General features: G+C 42.2%; 3 protein-coding genes across 4 annotated transcripts in view; 1 reads left to right on the plus strand and 2 right to left on the minus strand.

Moving 5' to 3' along the window:
• LOC109520192 (aryl hydrocarbon receptor-like) overlaps window positions 1-5,650 on the minus strand; it is a 25,893-nt gene extending 20,243 nt beyond the window's left edge. Inside the window, exons 1-2 of one of the 2 annotated variants that reach the window (XM_019877240.1) lie at window positions 5,406-5,650; window positions 806-993 (exon numbers count right to left, since the gene is read on the minus strand). In XM_019877240.1, coding sequence (XP_019732799.1) covers window positions 806-993; window positions 5,406-5,464 — 247 coding nt within the window. In that variant the 5' untranslated portion in view covers window positions 5,465-5,650. Of the gene's footprint in view, window positions 1-805; window positions 994-5,405 lie in introns of those variants that run through there. The other variant, XM_019877241.1, reaches the window with a different exon arrangement.
• Window positions 5,651-6,968: 1,318 nt separating this feature from the next.
• LOC109520228 (probable dual specificity protein phosphatase DDB_G0281963) lies at window positions 6,969-10,107 on the minus strand. Its single transcript, XM_019877331.1, has 4 exons — window positions 10,031-10,107; window positions 9,674-9,758; window positions 8,128-8,169; window positions 6,969-7,431 (listed from the first exon to the last, which is right to left on the minus strand). Exons 2-4 carry the CDS (start codon window positions 9,744-9,746, stop codon window positions 7,211-7,213), a joined length of 336 nt encoding a protein of 111 aa, XP_019732890.1. The 5' UTR covers window positions 9,747-9,758; window positions 10,031-10,107; the 3' UTR covers window positions 6,969-7,210.
• Window positions 10,108-12,839: 2,732 nt separating this feature from the next.
• Window positions 12,840-18,764, plus strand: part of LOC109520230 (SH3 domain-binding protein 4-A-like) — an 11,295-nt gene continuing 5,370 nt past the window's right edge. The window contains exons 1-3 of the mRNA XM_019877333.1: window positions 12,840-13,012; window positions 14,253-14,415; window positions 15,398-17,697. Coding sequence (XP_019732892.1) covers window positions 14,280-14,415; window positions 15,398-17,697 — 2,436 coding nt within the window. The 5' untranslated portion in view covers window positions 12,840-13,012; window positions 14,253-14,279. The remainder of the gene's footprint in view (window positions 13,013-14,252; window positions 14,416-15,397; window positions 17,698-18,764) is intronic.

Consider the following 18,764-nt stretch of genomic DNA (forward strand, 5'->3'; position numbering starts at 1 on the left):
TACTTTTTATATCAAATGACTCATATTCATTATATATACTGCATTTCTTGAATACATTCAATAAGTTGTTCAAAATCCAGAACAAGAACAAACCATAGTATTACTATATTTTATAGGTACCAGTATGTAAAATGTATCTTCTTAACTTTGTTTTATGTAGTTTTTTTGTGCTAATCTTTTAAATTTGTTTTTGAACTCGTCCAACGATTTACTCATTTTCAGATCCATCTCAAGCTTATTCCACAGATTAACTCCTATTACTGATACACACCTTTGCTTGATGTTTGTTCTTGTTCTGGATTTTTTGTATTGATTAATACCTCTTAGATTATAACAACTATCTCTGATTTCAAAAAGCTTCTGGATATTTTGACAAAGGAGATTGTTATGTGCTTTATACATTAATTGGGCAATTTTGAAGTCAACCAGGTCATAGAATTTCATTGTCTGGGAAAGAGGGACTCGGTCTTTCAGGAAGTCTGCACTTGATAGCTTCTAGATTGCAAAAGGACAGTCAAATAGTATGATGAAGCTGGTGGAAATGCACGACCTTGTCCTGGTAATAACTGCCCCAGCTTTCGTGTTTGCAGAGTGATGGAAGATTGGATGTGCACCTAACCTGTAACATTTGCCCCACCACTTCAATAAATGATTAAGCTCTGGCATTGTTAAGTTACAGAGAAACTGCTGACTGATTGGGTTGAAACTTAAATCATGAAGATATTTGAGTGAACACAAAGTGGAGTGAAGCGTACTATACTACTATCAGCGCAACTCTGCAGCTCTGAGTTCTGCTGAGACTCACCGTTAAAGAAGCTCTTAACCTTCAGGTAACCCACGGCGAGTCGAAGCACGGACAACTTATCCAGACGAGCACAAACATCTTCGGTGAAAGGCAGCAGACTGGTCAGCTTGTCCAGTTCATTGTTCAGTCGGTCACGATGCCGTTTGGACGGGTTTGATTGGGCACCTTCAGGAGGTGGCAGTTTGGGTCTGCCAGAGAGAAGATGAAAATCAGTTCAAAACATGAGTAAGGTGCATACAAGCAGGAGAACATGAGAACATGCAGATTGATTTTTTTTTTTTTAAAAAAACAGTAGCCAACCTGGAATGCCTTCTCCCTCCATAAGCAGAACCACGAATCAAAGACAACATCATGAGAAGCAAGGTAACAGCCTGAATCACCACATACGAGGACAGGATGTACTATATGAAATGGCATCAGCTCTCACTGGCTTGATGAGACATTATAAAATCACGAGACGACCCAGAGTATTTATAAACCACAGGATACCATACCGCATTATTTTATTATGACATGCATTCTTTTATGAGCAGACATCTGCTTAGCCTGAAACAACCCAGACGATTGCAACATATTTGCAGCACCTGTCTTTACAGTTTGTGTAAAAGTTTTAGTTCACTGTTACAAAGCTGTGACAGGTCCTGGTGCTGTGTTCAAGGCTACAGTAAATGCATGTAGTGGAATGAATTAAACGCAGACATTCTTTCCCTCCTTCAAGTAAAAATAGCCATCTGCTGCCAATAATCCTCCAGAAAACGTGGGATCTGAAATGAAGGCGAGATGGCTATCGACACATTCCTGTTGGAAAGAACAATAAGCAGCCGGTATTGCGGCCTCTGGCACTATCTGGCACATCGGCCATATCAGGGGTGTGTCTGGCAGTGCAATATGGGATCAGGTGACGTGGAAAAAAAAACCCACTCCCCTGCGATCGCACAAAGGTGCTTTGTCTTGGGCGGAAGTAAACTGCGTCTTGACACAGGTAAAAGGGAGGCAGTGTCAGCTGTCGGACAACTACAAACATGAAATACAAAATAATGTGACACACACGGAAATAAAGAGATCTCGGACACAAGCAGCCGAAATGAGTTTCCTCCGTGGGGTGTCCGGGCTCTCTCTTGGAGAGAGGGTGAGAAGCTCGGTCCACCTGTGAGGGGCTCAGAGTCCAGCCGCTGCTCATCTGCATTGAGAGGAGCCAGATGATGTGGCTAGGCCATCTGATTAGGATGCCTCAGTGGTGAGGTGTTCCGGGCACGCCCCGGGGACCATCCAGGACACACTGGAGAGACTCCCGGCTGAACTGGAAATGCCTTAGGATCCCCACAGAAGAGCTAGATGAAGTGGTTGGGGAGAGGAAAGGTACTGCGCTCTCTACCAAACTCCAGATAAGCAAAGAGGATGGATTAAACAGTCAGTTGTTTTGTCAATTAAGTGAGAAATCAGATTTTTTTTTTTAATCATTTCCATTGCATGATTCAAAAACAAAACGGTTCAAACAGACAGACCATTTCATCACTGACCCGTGTAAAACTCATCCATGTTCTTGGATCTGCAAAAACAACGGAAAAGGCTGTGATAACCATGTTGGGCAAATATTTGACCCTTTGTAAATAAAAACACAAGCAAAAAGTTCTTAGAATTTGATGCGTTAACATGTATTTTTATTTCCAACGTGAGACTGACCAAACTTGACACAAGTACGGGACAAAAAATTTTACTTTACACAGAACGGCCAAAATAAACTATTAATACAACATAGCCACAAGAGTTCTTAACAATAAATGAATCGACTAATGGCTGATTACAGCCTTAGGTAAGCTGGAGAGGCGCAAACAACAATTGTTACCAATGTTAGCCTCTTCTACACTGACCATCTTGAGCAACTCACTTTCACTGTCCTATGCAAAACGAGGTTATGACATTGAATCAGAGGCAGTCACAAAGGTGTAATGCCGCCAGCAGCGACCGGCATGTGAAGTTTCTTGGTCAAGACACATAGCTTCCTCTGAGTTGACAATTTCTGCTGTCACTCTGATGTCACCGCACATCAAATTAACCAAATTGTGCAACAAGCTGCAACCACCGTGTGAATGCACACTTATCAGATTGTTTTTGATGTTGGAGAAGCTGGCAACAGTGGTGTTGGCAATGGAGGCTTTCACCGTTGTTGCTGTCATCATGGGACTATTAACGTTGTTGACAAGGCTGTTATGCTCCCCATTGTTCACTCATCGCTCACATGGTTGCTCAACGTCTCATTCTCTCTCTCTCTCTCTCTCTCTCTCTCTCTCTCTCTCTCTCTCTCTCTCTCTCTCTCTCTCATTACTCTTTGTCATGCTGTGATGGAAATATTTTCTTAATATTAATCTCTAGAGAAAAGGACATTTTTACTCTTAGCTATTGCTCTAGTTTAATCCTTCCTGTATAAATTAAAAAATATATATCCAAGTCTGGATATGTACTTTGCCAAGTTAACCAGCCCTTATTTGCTTATAAAGGACGACTTTCTATTCAGCTCGCTCCCACTCAATGAGGTGCTACCGACCCGCTCCGCATTTTGGCAACGGAGACGGCATGCTTGTGTTCGAATCGATTGTGTCTGTCCTTGGTGTTCCACTGTGTGGCCCCTGCCTCTGTTCTGTTTTTGGTTGCCTTTCCCTTAATTCAGTGTGGGCTGGGTGTCTCCCCAATCACTGCACCTGTCTCACTTACATACCTGCCAGTCTTCACCTCGTCAGCCACATTCTCCTCTGCAGCATTTAGGCCAATCTGAATGTATGTGTCAATGTATTTACTTGTTTACAACTGTTGAAATGGAAACCACGATTATATTTTACATTAGGTTTTGGCACAACCACCTTATTGCTGTCAGAAAAGAAGGACTCACCGCTCCTCTTCTGTCTCGTCGTTCTTCCGCAAAGGTGTACAAGACACGTGGGGCAAAGCGAGGTTTTGCGTTCGGCCTGAACGTAGGATTAGGTAATCATCTCCAGGTCAACAACCTGTCCAGTATTAGCAAACATCTTTCAAGGTGATGTCACACAGAATTGGGCCAAGAGGCTCCTGGGAGAAACTAGTTCTCTGTGAGACTTTGGAAAGAGGGACTTCAAAACACAGTGCTGAGACCTAAGTCCGAAATGTCAAGAAATGTGCAGGGCAGACCAAAGCTACAGAAAGATAACACAGAGGTAAACTCCTGAATCTTATATTAGCTCCCTTGGCAAGAAGAAAGATGTAATTTTCTTATTGCTTGTTTAAAAAAATAATAAAAATAATAAGCAGGACAGTATTTTAACAATACCTTGAAACTGATCGGGTGTTCATTTGTTCTTAATTTCCAGTGTTCTGATGACTAAACCAACAAGACCACGCCGACCTGTCAATAAAATCGAAACACTCTCTCTTTATTCAATGAGTTCGAGAACAACTACAACTTAGATGTGGTGGATAAAGAGAGGGGGAAACGATCTCATGTGTCACGCCACAAAAATCACTGTCCAAAAACCAGACACTTTTCTGCTTGCCTGCTGACCCCAAGCTCCAAACACAAAGCACTCAAAGTGCACACGTGAGAATGGGGTGGCTCGCATGGAACTGCCGGCATGAAATAGCAACAGTGGTTGGCCATGCACTCAGTCTACATGTATTGCATGACCGTCACAGGTTCAGATGTCTCGTAAAGTGAAGGTGACTTAGGTGGTACTGAAATAAATCAGTGTCACAGCATGTTTGTGGATCAAAACAGTCATGGAAAGTACTTGTAGGTTTGTCAGGATAACTGTACTTTAGTATTTATTTCTTTGTCCGACTTCACCTTTAATCTTTGTACTCCTGACTTTGCCAACATTGGCATGATGCTTTTTTTTTCAAACTTCCTGCTTGATCACAAAAATTTAAAGAAATGTCAAAGCGAAAGAGGGCAAATCAACTACAGTTAAGGTTTTCACTACTAGATCTTGGGTTCTTAGGCAGAAAAAAAAAGAATGTGAGCCAAGGGAACAACGAGGACGCAACAGACTCAGGGAATCAGGTACAGCCATCAATGGCCTTTTTTGTGTGTGTGTGTGTGTGTGTGTGTGTGTGTGTGTGTGTGTGTGTGTGTGTGTGTGTGTGTGTGTGTGTGTGTGTGTGCAAGACAATAATGATTATTGGCAAATGTGTTGTCTTGTGACAACCTAAAAACCACCAGCTTCTGGCATTCAAAAATTCTTCATCTTATCTGATAAAACATATACAGGTAAGGCTTTTTTTTTTTGCAGTTGTCATCATGAGCTCATGTATCTCCTTATTTTGCTTTGTTGTTTTACTTTGTTTCTGCAGGACTCGTCACTTCAGTCGTAATTATCCTGTCAGAAATTAGATATTTGCCAGCTATGTCAAGTTACCAAATGGGTCAAAAATTGACAATCTTTTGCCACATCTGCTGCGGATAATATATCATATATTCATTATGGGACACTGTTGTTAAAAACATCGCTCCAACCCACTACGACATGCATAGTGACGTAGCTGTAGAATAATAATAAACGAACAGACCGCAAGTGAAGAGATTACGCGTAATCACAAAAGCGTCTTTTTTTTCTTCTTTTTTGTGACTTACGCTTTTTGAAGCGGCTTCTTCCGTTTCTTCACGGCGTAAACCGCCGAGCTCACCAGCATGCTGAGATCCGAACCCACAAAATGTCACAAACGTGATTTAAATCCTTTGAAGAGCACGAGCACGCTGTCAGTCTAGAGGCACCAGAGACAATCGCATCCCCCAAGAGAAAGGAAGACAGGGTTTTTCACGTTTGAAATGTGAAGAGATCCCTTTTGGTTTCCGTTTCTCAACAGACCATCGCAGCTCAACTGACAAAAGTCACGACGGAACCGCCCCCACAGTTTCACTCCACTTTGTTCAAGTGAAGATTGGCCAAAATCCGCTGGTGTGTCGTCCGAATCGCGAAACCTGAAACATTCAGGTTAAAAAACAAAGTCTCATTCGACTGCAAAACGCATGCTGGACTCTATACTATTCCACGTGGTATACATACGAGCCTTCTATTTCATTTTTTGGCTTTTATTTTATTTTGTTTATTTTTACTACATACGACACTGCAGAGAGTAGCTTTGAGACGTGTCCCGAACCCAAACGACGACTTTAAATGTATGTGATTTATGGTTTTAATTTATATGTGTGTGTGTGTGTGTGTGTAGTGAGCGAGGGGGAAGAAAGAGACAGACACAGATATAGATAGATATGTCTTATTTTCCTTTCATTTATGTGTTCATGTACTTTCATAATTAATTGAATCTTAACTAATTGTGTGTTATCGTCTGATGTCAGGCTGAATTTGTACTGGAAACAGAGAAAGTATGAGCAGAAAAAGGTAATAAGAGGCCATGAATGATTTGATGTGAAATAGTACCACAATTTTTTTTCCCCTGAGAACTTCTCCCACCACCCCAACCCCAGCTCTCACCACTCCCAAACATCTAGAAAAAAATATTGAGACTATGCAGTCATATTATTGTCTCAGTCACTTGTGAAACACATTGTAGAAGTTCTGGGAAATGTCTAAATTATATCCCGGGTTTCCTTCCTTGAGAGTGGTTTCAGTCTGTCCTTCTGACACCTGGATACATTGATACATTTTAGCCACAAGGTGGTGTTGTTCACATGTTCATTTTAATTATATATAAAAAATAAAAACGGTACAAATTCAAAATTACAAAATTATGATCTCTCAAAATTGGTAGTATTGGCGCCTGACTGTCACATATTTATTACCTCATATATTAGAGAATAGGTGAATGTAAAAATGAGAGATATTTTATTTACAAAGTGACTAAAATATATATCCACGATAGATATCAAAAGTCTCCACACTCCTACTTAAGTGTCAGGTTTTTGTGATATAAAAAAATGAGGCTAAGAGAATCCATTTTTCACCATGAATGTGACCTGTAACTGCACAGATTAATTCACAAAAAAATCTTTTTGAGAGGCGATGTAAAAAATAGACAACTAAGATCATGTAATTCCACAAGTGGGCACATGTTTTAAAAATTGGAACTTGTGTTAAATGAGAGTCAGGCACACACCAGTCAACGTTTAAATGCCTCTGATTAACCCTCAATAAAGTTCAAATGTTGAAGTATGCTTTTCCTGACATTTTCAGAGTCCTGCAATACAGGACAAGCCAAGGAGCTTCCGCAGCATCTGCCATTTGAACAAGAGTGTGTAGACTTTTATACCCATTGTATCCTGCAAAAATTATACATTTTTTATTCTCAAATCTTCAAAGTGTAGTCATATTTGGAGAATAAAAACCACAATATTGTTGAATGAGATAGTGTGTCTAAATCTTTGACTGGCACTGTACTACACACCATCTTCGTGTAAAATGTTCACACTTTCCTGCTCTAGTCCTTCGCACTTATTTCAAGAGGTACTTCATGTTGGAGTTCAGTGTCAGAACATCCTGAGTCATCATCATCATCTTCATCACCATAATCATCATCATCATCATCATCATCATCCCGGTTGTCCATCTCATGGGTGACATAAGAGCCCTTATGTCTGGACCGGCGCCAAAGCACGAATGCCATCAGACAGATCAGGATTAGTGTCGCACTGATGACACCTACAAGAGGAAAGACACAACCATACAGTACAATACTGAAATCCATGCGTTTTACTTCCAAAAGCAAAAGCATAGTTGAATTTACAAAATCATAAATCCTGTCCGGCATGTGACGTAACTCTGCAGGACAGCGGCTATGCAAGAATAAGTGATGCTATGGGAGTGGTCACAGCCGACTTCAATCATGACCAATCAAAGTGTCTCCTTTCGTTCCGTTTAAATTAGGTGCACTCATAGTTTCAACATAACAGAAGCACATGTACGGTGTGAAGTGGGCATTGGAGACCCCTCCATCCATCCTCTCACTCATAGTTGTTTGTGTAACCCCCAAAATCTGTGTCGCTCAGTGGGATGATTTGAAAAATAAAAAACAATGATTGAGAGGGTATGATGCCTGCTGTCCACGCATTTATGAATGTAAGACATCTGACATCCCTCACATGTGTCTGACTGTGCCCAAATTCACCAAAATCACATATCAGCCTTTAGATGTGGTCTCAGATGGTGTAAATTAAGATTGACTCTCTGCCATCAAATTGTCACTACACTATAGACACACCCTCGCTGTGATGGAACGGCCATCTTGACAGAGACTGGTCTACCAAATTGGCAAACGACTTGCCTTGATATGAGAATAAGGATACGGCGGCATTTATGCAGTCTGTGAAAATAGAGCCCTTGGTGTTTAGCTCTCACCTCCAATCAAGGCCCCAACGATTCCGCCATCCACATTGAAGTCTTGAAAAGAAAAAAAGAAAACACAAGTTGAAGTATAAAATTGGTGAATTATTCCTGGTCTGACTCCCAGTTCTTCCTCTCAGTTAAGGAGAAACTTTGCAGCCCTAAGTATTTTCCAGAGCAGTAATTCTTCAACACAGATTCCCGGAGGAAAAAAAATGACACATCACCAACACAAATGTCCCAAAAAGTAGACACAAAAGTAAATTATCTACCTATAAGAATACAGTGGTACCTCAACTTCCTCTATGAATGACCTGACTTATGACCTAAGATATGAGCCTCAGAGAGCATTTTTTTTGTCCTGAGTTGTAAGCAAAAAAAAAAGAGTTATAGGCACTAAATGGTGGCATTGAACTTCATCCCGATGAGCAGATAGTGAAAAATTCTTCAAAGAAGAGGCCAGATTTTTTATTCCAACCCTTTATTGCCATTCCACGTTGAAATTTAAACATAAAAAAAGACAATTACATGTGTATTTTTTTCAAACTACACAAGTCTGATAGCTTAATGCTTACGCAAAGCAAAGTGCATTATATCAGATAACGAAATTGGCATCTGTCTGTTTATTTATTTATAAAATTATTTAAGTTCTCTATCCTCTGAGAAAACCGTGTAAAATTTCTCCAGAGGCCGAATCACAATTGTGAAACTACTGTAAGTACGAATGTGTATACTGTCCCCTGGTGGCCCAGACTTGCACTCCAACTGAAGCGCGAAGGCGTTGCGTTTTAAAGCATGAAATCATGATGCACAAACTTTGTCATTCTTTACATTAGATTTATGTTATAACTATGTTTTTATGAAATGCAATACGATACAAGTGCGGCACTGAAACCGAATTTCCATTCATTGAACTGAGGAATTAGCTCTTTGAGATTCGAGTGTTTTGGGTAACGGAATGTAAATTAAACCCTTAAATCAAGGCACCACTGAATAATAAATGAAAGTAGAAACGAAATACGGTAATTGATTAAGTTACTTAATGTAGGAAAAGTCTAAAATCTACACAGGAAGGCCGAAGCCAAGAATTGAAACCGCAACCTGCTGGCTGCTCTTATCGCCACGGCAACAGACGCTGCACGAGGGAGTTGCTCCTTCACAGACTCTACTCTGATATAAGGCTGATAAATGAAGACACTCCCTCCTACTCAGCCTTAGTAGTGATGTCATCGTTATTTCAACACAGTGTATGACAAAACGTTTCTTTTTTTCTTATATGAAGTGGAGTACGTGTGACCTCTTGGTATATTTCCAAATAAATAAAATGTAAAAACTCTGCCAGGTGAGAAGAAGAAGAAGCAGGAGTGCAGCAGGAGATGAGAACCCAGTGAAGGTGTTCAGTTACCGATAACAAAAGCAAACATTTGTGGTTTCACAGCGCAGCCAATCTGCTTCAAGTCTTTGTTGACTTTTACAATATTGAACTAAGAGTGTGTTGGTCTTTAACAACAAGATCTTGGCCGACTGAAAATGTCTCTTTCAGGAACTTTCATTCACATACCGGCCACAGTTTTGGTCACTGACTCCGGATGGTGGGTCGCGTCCAAGGGGGGAGGAGTTGGGAAAGCTCCCATTTCCACGGCAACCTGCACCAAAAAACAAAAAAATTGTTCATTTTTGTTATTTTGACATTACTCTTGTTGTAATTCACTCATTACTAAGTTTGTAGTGCTTAGAGGTAGGAAACACGGTAATTAACTTTAAATTTGAATAATCAGCATCACATCAATTTAATATTAAATGTTCATTCCACACTCTCTGTTAAATGGCAATCGTTTCCTCACAATTTGTACACTGCATGTGTGCAGCAGCTATGCAGCAACCTGTCAAAATTATGCACAATGTGACCAAAACTCACCAGCTCAGTCTGACAGCAGCGAATACAAGTGTGTTTAGAAACACATGCACATCCGTGAAGACGGGTGTCGTGGCTCTGGCCCTTGGGCCCCTCCCACCACACAAAAAACCTCACCCCCACCCTCCTTCGAATGGTTGACAGTTGCTCTGCATTCATCTCAAGGTCATTGTCTCTTCGCCACGCACATTTTCCTTCCAAGAGAAATGAAAGAAGGGACATAGTGTATAACTGGTTAGCACGTTCACCTCACATTGCGGAGGTCGTGGGTTCGAATCCGGCCCTAGGTTTCCTGTGAGGAGTTTGCATGTTCTCTCTGTGCCTTGCGTGGGTTTTCTCTGGTTTCGTCCCACATTCCAAAAAACATGCATGATAGGTTGATTGAAAGTTCTAAATTGTCCCTCTGTCTTATTGTTGTTTGTCTATAAATGCACTGCAATTGGCTGGCAACGAGTTCAGGGTGTACCCCACCTACTTCCTGAGGACAGCTGGGAAAGGCTCAAACACAACTGTGACCTTCATAAGGAAATGCGGATTAGAAAATGGATGGATGGATAATGAAAGTGTCATTCTTTGAGGTTACTAGGCTGTCTGGTGTTGTTGTTGTCATTGCAATATGCATGTCATCAGGCTGGAAAATGCATAATCAGCAGCAGGTATCCACCAGTAGTGAGAAGTACTTACTTGCAAATTCAGCCATCAGGACGAACTGAGTTTCCGAGGGGACTAGGTGAAGATGAGTTAAGTGTTGCTGTGGATTCTGCACCGGCTGACTGAAACAAGTTCTGAGGCGGAGCTTCATTTCATTAAATGGGCTCTTATGCTGTTGTAACTAAAGTTGTACAGCACTATCTTACGTGTTTAATATTGCCCGCTCGGCATCCATTGCAGTCAGCCTGGTCATCCTGGAAGGGGGATTCCTGCATCTGTGACCAGCTCTTAAGGTTTTTGTAGGCAGGTCTCAAAAGCAACTTGTGGTCACCAAAGAGGCTGAGTGCAGGGATGCTTTACCTTGCCAGACGCATCACTTGTCCAAGTGTGTAGAACGCTCATCCATCCAAAGAGCCACATAATAATTATAAATACATAATAATAAAAAGTCCAGTATGTTTTACTCGCGGGTTTAAATTGTATTTCCAAAGCGATCAATTCTGTGTGATTATCGTGCCTCTATGCGTGCATATGTACGGTCAGCAAAAAGTAGGCCTTCCTCATTCACCCTCTGACAGTTCAAAAGAAAGAACACTTCCGCCAAGTAAACAGCTGATTTTACCACCTGTGCTGAAGTACCACACCCACACCACGTGACAAGCATCCCGTTTACCAAGTGATTTATTAGAAAATACCTTCAATCCAATTAACATCTATACATGTTCAGTGTGTGACACAGAGCTGGCATTTACAATTATGAATGGGTTTTCTCTGAGTTGTTCCTTCCTGGAATGGAGAGACTAGACCAGGGGATGTCGGTGATTTTATTGAGGGGCCTGGTAAGCCCTTGGAGACTCTTTTGTGATTAAAGGCTTTATGAATAAACTTGATTTGACTTGACTTGGCACATGATGGTTCCTGTAGAGTCAGAACACATTAGGGACCATCAATTGCAGCTCTATTTTCTTGGAAATACCAGCAGAAAGACCTGAAATTGTCGGAAGTCTAGTTTAAGTTTCAGAAGTCAACTTTAAGTATATAAATGAAATATAAATGACCCTAACTCTAAAATCACTTCATGGAATTATGCTGACGTGTTTTGTTGTCGCTTAATGAAATCTCTTGGAGATATATATATATTTTTTGTCACCATGGCAATAGAGGATGTAGATTTCTAATGTGGCATATTCCCCGCCCTAATCCCATAATCCTTTGCAGCCCCCACTCTCACCCCCGTGCCCCCGGTCGGATTAGAAACTCCTGGATCAGGTTGTCTAACCTGCGCACACTCCCACCTGATGGCCCACATTTTAATTCCTCCTTCCAGGATGGACTAATTGGACAGACGGGAACTGAAACGCCCACTAAGAGCAGCCTGCTCGTGATCTTCTTCCGTTCCTCGACAACAACAAAAAAACAACCCACAATGTATTAAAGCATAAAAATATAATGCCTAAAGTATTTAACTTTTTCTTTTCATAATTTACTGATCAATCACACTGGACCGCAGCCTCCAATTCAGCCAGTTTCAATTTTTTTTTTCTCACAAATCTATACGACTGGTTATTCCACGTGTGTGTATGTGTTATTTGGACAAATTACTGACAGATCTAAAGTAGTAAAGATTTCACCTGAGACCAGTGTTATGTATTATTGTATATTTTTTTAAAATTTTATAAAGTTCAGTACTGCCGAGTGCTATTTTTATGATTAAAAAAAACATCGGGTTATTACAATTTTGACATAGAGGTCTGAAGTGAAGTGAACTCTGTGTCAGTGCAGCATCGAACTGCCTCAAAGAGTAACTTTGACCTGGAAACAGAAAAAGAAGAAATCAAATTATGATGATGGGAGTTGGCAGCCAGGGAATTTGTTTCTTTCAAGCAGGTCCGACTTTGACTCCTATGACGTGAAAGTGGGCCTTCTTACTTGAAATAATGTAAAAACATATTGTAGCGGTATATCTTCAAATAAAATTAAAATGAAAGACCAGCTAAGAATTGGACCATTCACTCTTTGAAACCTATCCTATCAGTCCATTGAGAGTTGCATTGAGCTGCAACCCGAGCTGTCGCGTGCCCGTGGCTCCACCCCTGCTCTGACGTCACTACGCCCACATCTCACACATACAGCAGCAGCAACAACCTCCTTCAGTCTGGTGGATTGAAACTCCTGGACCGGCAGGAGAGATTTAATTTGAGCCATCAACCTTGTTATTAGAATCTTAAAACGAGGCATCATAGAAGAAAGAAAAGAAACTGAGATGAGCACTGACAATGATTGTGGATTCTTGTGGATTTTTGTCACAGTGGACCGGTTTTGAAGCAGCAAGTGGTCAGTTCACAGCTTCACATTTATTTTTAATGGTATCCCCCACCCCACCCCCACACGCACACACTTTTAATGATATCATTGCACTCAAATACGTTTATTTTTGTTTTTGCTAACAGGTCCACACATTGCAAAATATGATGAATGTGAGGTGACTCTGAAAATGATAAAAAAGGTACTTGTAAAATGTCAATGATTACAAAATGATAATCACCACACAGTCACGGCAACGAATAAAATGCAAAGCAAGTGTGAAGTGTTGTGTCAGATTTCCACCTTAATTCACTCGAAATACTTTGAATTGAGGAATCTTGTGTTCATGCCACAGCAAATTAGTGACCGTGTTTTAGCCCTGCCAGTAAGGTCACCAGCTAATCTGGAAATCCTTTATTTGACACGCGCTTGTGTGTGTGTGTGTGTGTGTGTGTGTGTGTGTGTTTGTAAAAGTGGAAAATTCAGAATTAAGTATTTCTCAATGGGTTATTTAAATGTGAAAGGTAAATATTTTCTTTTTAAAGAGTCCAAAGTATGATATTTACTCTGTTCTCCACTTCTTTTCATTCAAATTTAGCACTTTCATGTAAACATGTCTGTTTTTCTTTGAAATCAATTTCACAAATAAAAAACATAGTCCCTTACCAAAGCTAAATTGATTAAAAAAGATCATATAATTTTGACACTTATTGTGTAGATCTCAAAACTCAGTACTATGAGTTGGAAAAATGTGTACATAAACACAAATAATATCCATCCATCCGTGATCCGAACCACTTATCCTCACGATGGTCGTGAGTGTGCTGGAACCTGTCCCAGCTGTCTTCGCGGAGTAGGTGGGCTACACCCTCAATTGGCATTCAATCAACCTACCGTGCATGTTTTTTTGAATGTGGGCGGACACCGGAGTACCCAGAGAAAACCCACACAGGCATGGGGAGAACATGCAAACTCCTGACAGGAGAGCTGGAGCCCAAAATCAAAACGATGTGCTCACTAGCCACCCACCGTGCCACCCACAGATAACATTGATGATATAAATATTTAATAAACATTTGACCTTGAGCTCCTCGTCATGGCTGACATCAGCCACATTTCATTTCCGATTTTCAAGCGTGTGCTAACTAGGTAGCTAAAGTTTTCATTTTATCTCTAGATACTTATTCATTGTAATACTATTTCTTTGTTCAGAGCTGTTTTCAGCATTGAATGTTCCAGTCCAAAAAAACACCTTTTCATTCCTCTCCAGATAAGAAGCATTGAATGAGGCTTGGCCATGGCTGTCCATCGAATCATCAGCACAACGAGCAGCAATCATGTCCTCCCTCGCTGCAAGTCTGAGGGGATGCTTGTGGATCTCGGCGAGGGGACCCCAGCTGGCCTCCCACAACTCGATGAAATGTTCTCTTCAGGTATGATTCATTCAAACAAATGTTTCATTTGCTCTCGTGTAATTGTTTTGACCCGCTGAGTCATGTTGTCTTGATGTTTGGCACATATGGCATCAGGTATTCCTCCAAGGGAATCTTGCGGTGTACGAAAGTTAGATATCAAGGAACAACGTGGCCATACTATATACAAAGTGTAAATTGCTTCACTGATTGAAGTGTATTTATGCTCTGTTGCACTAAGGAGCTGAGCTAGAAATAGTAGATTATGCCTTCAAATATGCATTTCTTCTGCCATTAAAGTTGTTCTTCTTATAAGTGCTTTCAATTTGAATAAGAGGAAATTTGTTCCCTTTTTCATGACAAGTTTGTGTTCAAAACATAAGATACAACTGGGTGAAACAGAGGAAGGAAAGGGCTCTTTGTGACCCAAGACACATAGATGACGGTTTTTGTACTTTGTCGACATTTATTTTTTGTCTTTTCACTTGTATTGTTCTTCCTGAAAACTTTCATTTGATAGAATTATTGGAATGGGGGTGGAATCTTGTACAAGCCCCTCCAGCTTCAAACGCTCCTTGTTTTAAATTGTGCTAAATAAACAAACACACATAAGCAGGCCAACAGAAAGTGGAAATTGTGGGGGTGGTTTCCCTTTTTCATTAGAACACTTCCTTTGGGAAGACAGCATGATTTCAGAGTGTTTGTCGCATTTGTGTGCATTTATAAAGAACGGCATCTGTGCGTTCAGAGGTCACTGATGTTAGCTCACAATCGCCGCTGTAGGTGATGAAGATGTTTGATGGAGTTTGGGTCAGGTCTCTCAAGCGCTCCCACACCAAGCATGTATTTCTCGACATTGCACGCTTAGCCTCCTCAAGTTGCTACATGTTGCTACATATATTCATATTAAACACTCACTGTCTCATAGAATTGTGTATTGATTTGTTATTTGAGCTGTGTCCATATAGTTTATTTGACTATTGTTGATCTCTTTTGCTTTCAGTGCCTTCTCCCAGTGCCTTCAGACTGGACACATCTGCCTCCTATGGGGCTGCACAGGAAGTGGTCGCCATCAAAGATTATTTGCCCAGAAGTTTAAGCACGCTGAAATTCTCCAAAGGAGATCAGCTCTTTGTTCTGGACACATCAGGCGGCGAGTGGTGGTACGCACACAATAACAGAGAGATGGGATACATCCCTGCTGCTTATGTCACAGTGCTCAACTTCAGAAATGGTTCGCTCAGTGACAGTGGAATGATTGGCAGTCTTGGAGAGGAAGAAGGGATGCTGAAGGATTTTGAAGCGTTAGGAGAGTGGACAGGGGTGACTTTTAAACCCTCGCCAACTAACAACAAGCATCCATTTTCTGATAACGCCATCATCCATCCATTAGATTGGAATTACAGAGAAGCAAGTGTCACAAACTCTGCTGATCTGATTCTTTTAGACACTCTTGCACGTCCAAGCAACTCCAACTTTGTCACCAATAATAGCAGTCATCCCAACCAAGCAATGCAACACCTCCACAGGGACAATACTTTTTCAAGGAGTAAACGTTCACAGAGTCTCTCCCAACTTTCGGTTCTACAAGGACAATCTAATCCAAACATACCTTCCTCTTGTTTCTTCACGGGCCTGAAAGCACCTTTGCCAGAGGAGTTTCAGAGCCGTGAGGACTTCCGAACAGCATGGCTCAACCACCGAAAGCTGGCCAGGTCGTGTCATGACCTGCAATCGCTGGGCCAGAATCCAGGGTGGGGTCAGACCCAACCGATTGAGACCAGCATTGTGTGCCGGTTGGGGAGCAGCGGAGGTGTTGTTGAGCTGCCTGACACCCATATCACCATGCACATTCCTGAAGGTCACATTTGTCAGGGTGACCAGCAGCAGGTCTCCATGAGCGCCTTACTGGATCTTCCCTTGGAACTCAACAACGACCGTTGCTCCACTGTCAGCCCGGTGGTGGAGATCAAACTCAGCAACATGGAGATCAGGTCTTTCGTCACTTTGGAGATTAAAGTATCTGTCACGTTAAAGGAGGACGGTGGGCACTCTGCCAAGATACTTTGTGTTAGGAGTGACTGCAAAGATGGGCCTTACAAGCCCATTCCGGGTTGTTACATTTATAATGACATGGTCCAAGTACGTCTGGACAGTCTTGAGCCATGCATGTATGTGGCGATTGTGGTTCAGTCTCTGTACATCAGTCGCTGCATGACCGTGTGGGATCACATGCAGAGAAAGGTAACACTTGGTGTTTATGGACCCAAGCACATCCATCCTTCCTTTAAAACAGTCGTGGCCATGTTTGGTCATGACTGCGCCCCGAAGAGCTTAGTGGTGAGCGAGGTTGGTCGCTTAGCTTGCTCTAACCCTCCAGTCACCCTCCACTTGTGGGGGAAGCAACATTTTCCCCTGGGGTTTCCCCAAGACCTCCAGGTGGGGTTGTACCCCAACGTAACCAACTATCAGGTAAAAGCCTGCGACGGGGCTGGGGTCATCCGGGGATTACAACTTAAACGAGGCAAAGTCAGCCGGCTCATCTATATGGTGTCATCACATGACCCCAACGCCATCTCATACTTCACTCTCAGGATCCAAGTCAAGGACACACTGGACTGCATAATCACCCAGTTCTGCATCCAAACGCCACAACCGCCACCACAGTATGGAATAAAGCCGACAGGCCAGAGGAGGTTCTTGAAAAAAAGAGAGATGGACAAGATCACCCTGTCACCACTGGCTGTCACTTCAAAATACCCCAAATTTCAGGATCGCTGCATTACCAGCCTCAAATTTGGCAAGCTGATTAAAACGGTAATACGGCAGCACAAGAGCAACTACTTACTGGAGTACAAGAAGGGCGATGTGATCGCCCTGCTTAGCGAGGAAAAAATTAAGCTAAGGGGGCAGTTGCGCACAAAAGAGTGGTACATTGGATACTATCAGGGGAAGATGGGACTTGTCCACGCCAAAAACGTTTTGGTTTTGGGAAAGGTCAAGCCCATTCATTGGTGTGGGCCAGACCTGACAACAATGATGCTGTTGGAGCAAATCCTCAAACCTTGCAAATTTCTTACATACATCTATGCCACTGTGAGGACAGTCCTGATGGAGAATGTGGGAAACTGGAGGGCGTTTGCTGATGCACTGGGCTATGGGAACTTGTCACTTCATTACTTCTGTCGGACCGAGCTGGACAATGAGCCGGAGAAGGTAGCATGTGTTCTGGAGAAACTCAAAGAGGAGTGCACCAATGTGGAGAACCAAGTGAGGAAGTCGTTTCAGCGGGAGCTGATGATGGTGGGTAAAAGTCTTTGCAACAAGTGGGTCCATCAATTGATTGTGAAACCACTTTCAAAAATGCACAGGACTTCCACGTAATCTCCAACTTTCTATAAGAAAGACGTTCAACTTCAAACACTTCACACAACATACTTTTACAATGCATTTTCAGTACATCAGTGGCATAATTCATCAAAGTGGGACATTGGCATCTTATATGTGTGTATAAGTGTGTATTTGCACAGTCAATACAGTATCCTCCTTTAAACAGATATATATATATTAGGGTGGTCCATTTTGGAAAAGTTTGTCGGATTCGTCGGGCCGGGTCGGAAATCTTGTCGATACTATGACACAAGGATGTGTGCAAAATTTTATTCCGATCGGATAATTTTATCCCGTCCCGCAGAGCGACCAAAGTTTCCCCTATGGAAAGAATGTTACGGGGCTGAATGGTAGTACGGTTTCTCCCGTACAGTAAGGATTTTGTTTTGCTCAGTTCGCACTTGCAATAATTCAAAGACGGAAGACAGGAACGCATGTATTGCAAAAAAGGCAACCGTGGTTATCCTTCAACACTGGTGAGATTGTTGGTCCATGTTAACTGGTCCATCTGTCTATCTGTCCATCTGTCTATAATGTCCATCAACACTAGTGACACTGTTAGACCGCAAAAAAAAACGAAATCCGCCGTGCGTGCCATCCCATGCCTACTTCGCGCACGGGTGCAACGCCCGGTGTCGCTCCACGACCTGCAGAAGGTGCTGTCGCTGTTCCTCGTCGCGCGTGATGGCGCCGCAGAACGCGCTGATGAGGGCGACGCCCCTCTCCGCAAAGTCGTTCACCACCCGTAGGTGACGAGCGCGCCGACGAGCCGTGGTGATGTTCGATGTCGAAAAGCGTCCTCAGCTCAGCGTCCAGTAAGAATTCCGGCGATTCTCGACTTCAATTGAAAGATATTAGCTCGCCAGTAGGTGACCGTTGTGTGTTAGGCGTGCGTTTGAGTTTGTCTCCGGCTGCTGAGAGCAGCGATGGAAGGTTTAGTTAGTCAGGAGGTGATCGTTCGGGCAACATTCAGCCCAGCC

The sequence above is a fragment of the Hippocampus comes genome, unplaced genomic scaffold (genome assembly GCF_001891065.2).
Source record: "Hippocampus comes isolate QL1 unplaced genomic scaffold, H_comes_QL1_v1.1 scaffold167, whole genome shotgun sequence".
NCBI lineage: Eukaryota > Metazoa > Chordata > Actinopteri > Syngnathiformes > Syngnathidae > Hippocampus > Hippocampus comes.

Coding starts and splice junctions, on each gene's coding strand:
- LOC109520228 (XM_019877331.1), bottom strand. CDS start 9,746: ATGGGAGCTTTCCCAACTCCTCCCCCCTTGGACGCGACCCACCATCCG. Junction 8,170..9,673: donor AGTGACCAAAACTGTGGCCG/GTATGTGAATGA, acceptor TTTCTTTTCAAG/ACTTCAATGTGGATGGCGGA. Junction 7,432..8,127: donor CGTTGGGGCCTTGATTGGAG/GTGAGAGCTAAA, acceptor TTCCTCTTGTAG/GTGTCATCAGTGCGACACTA.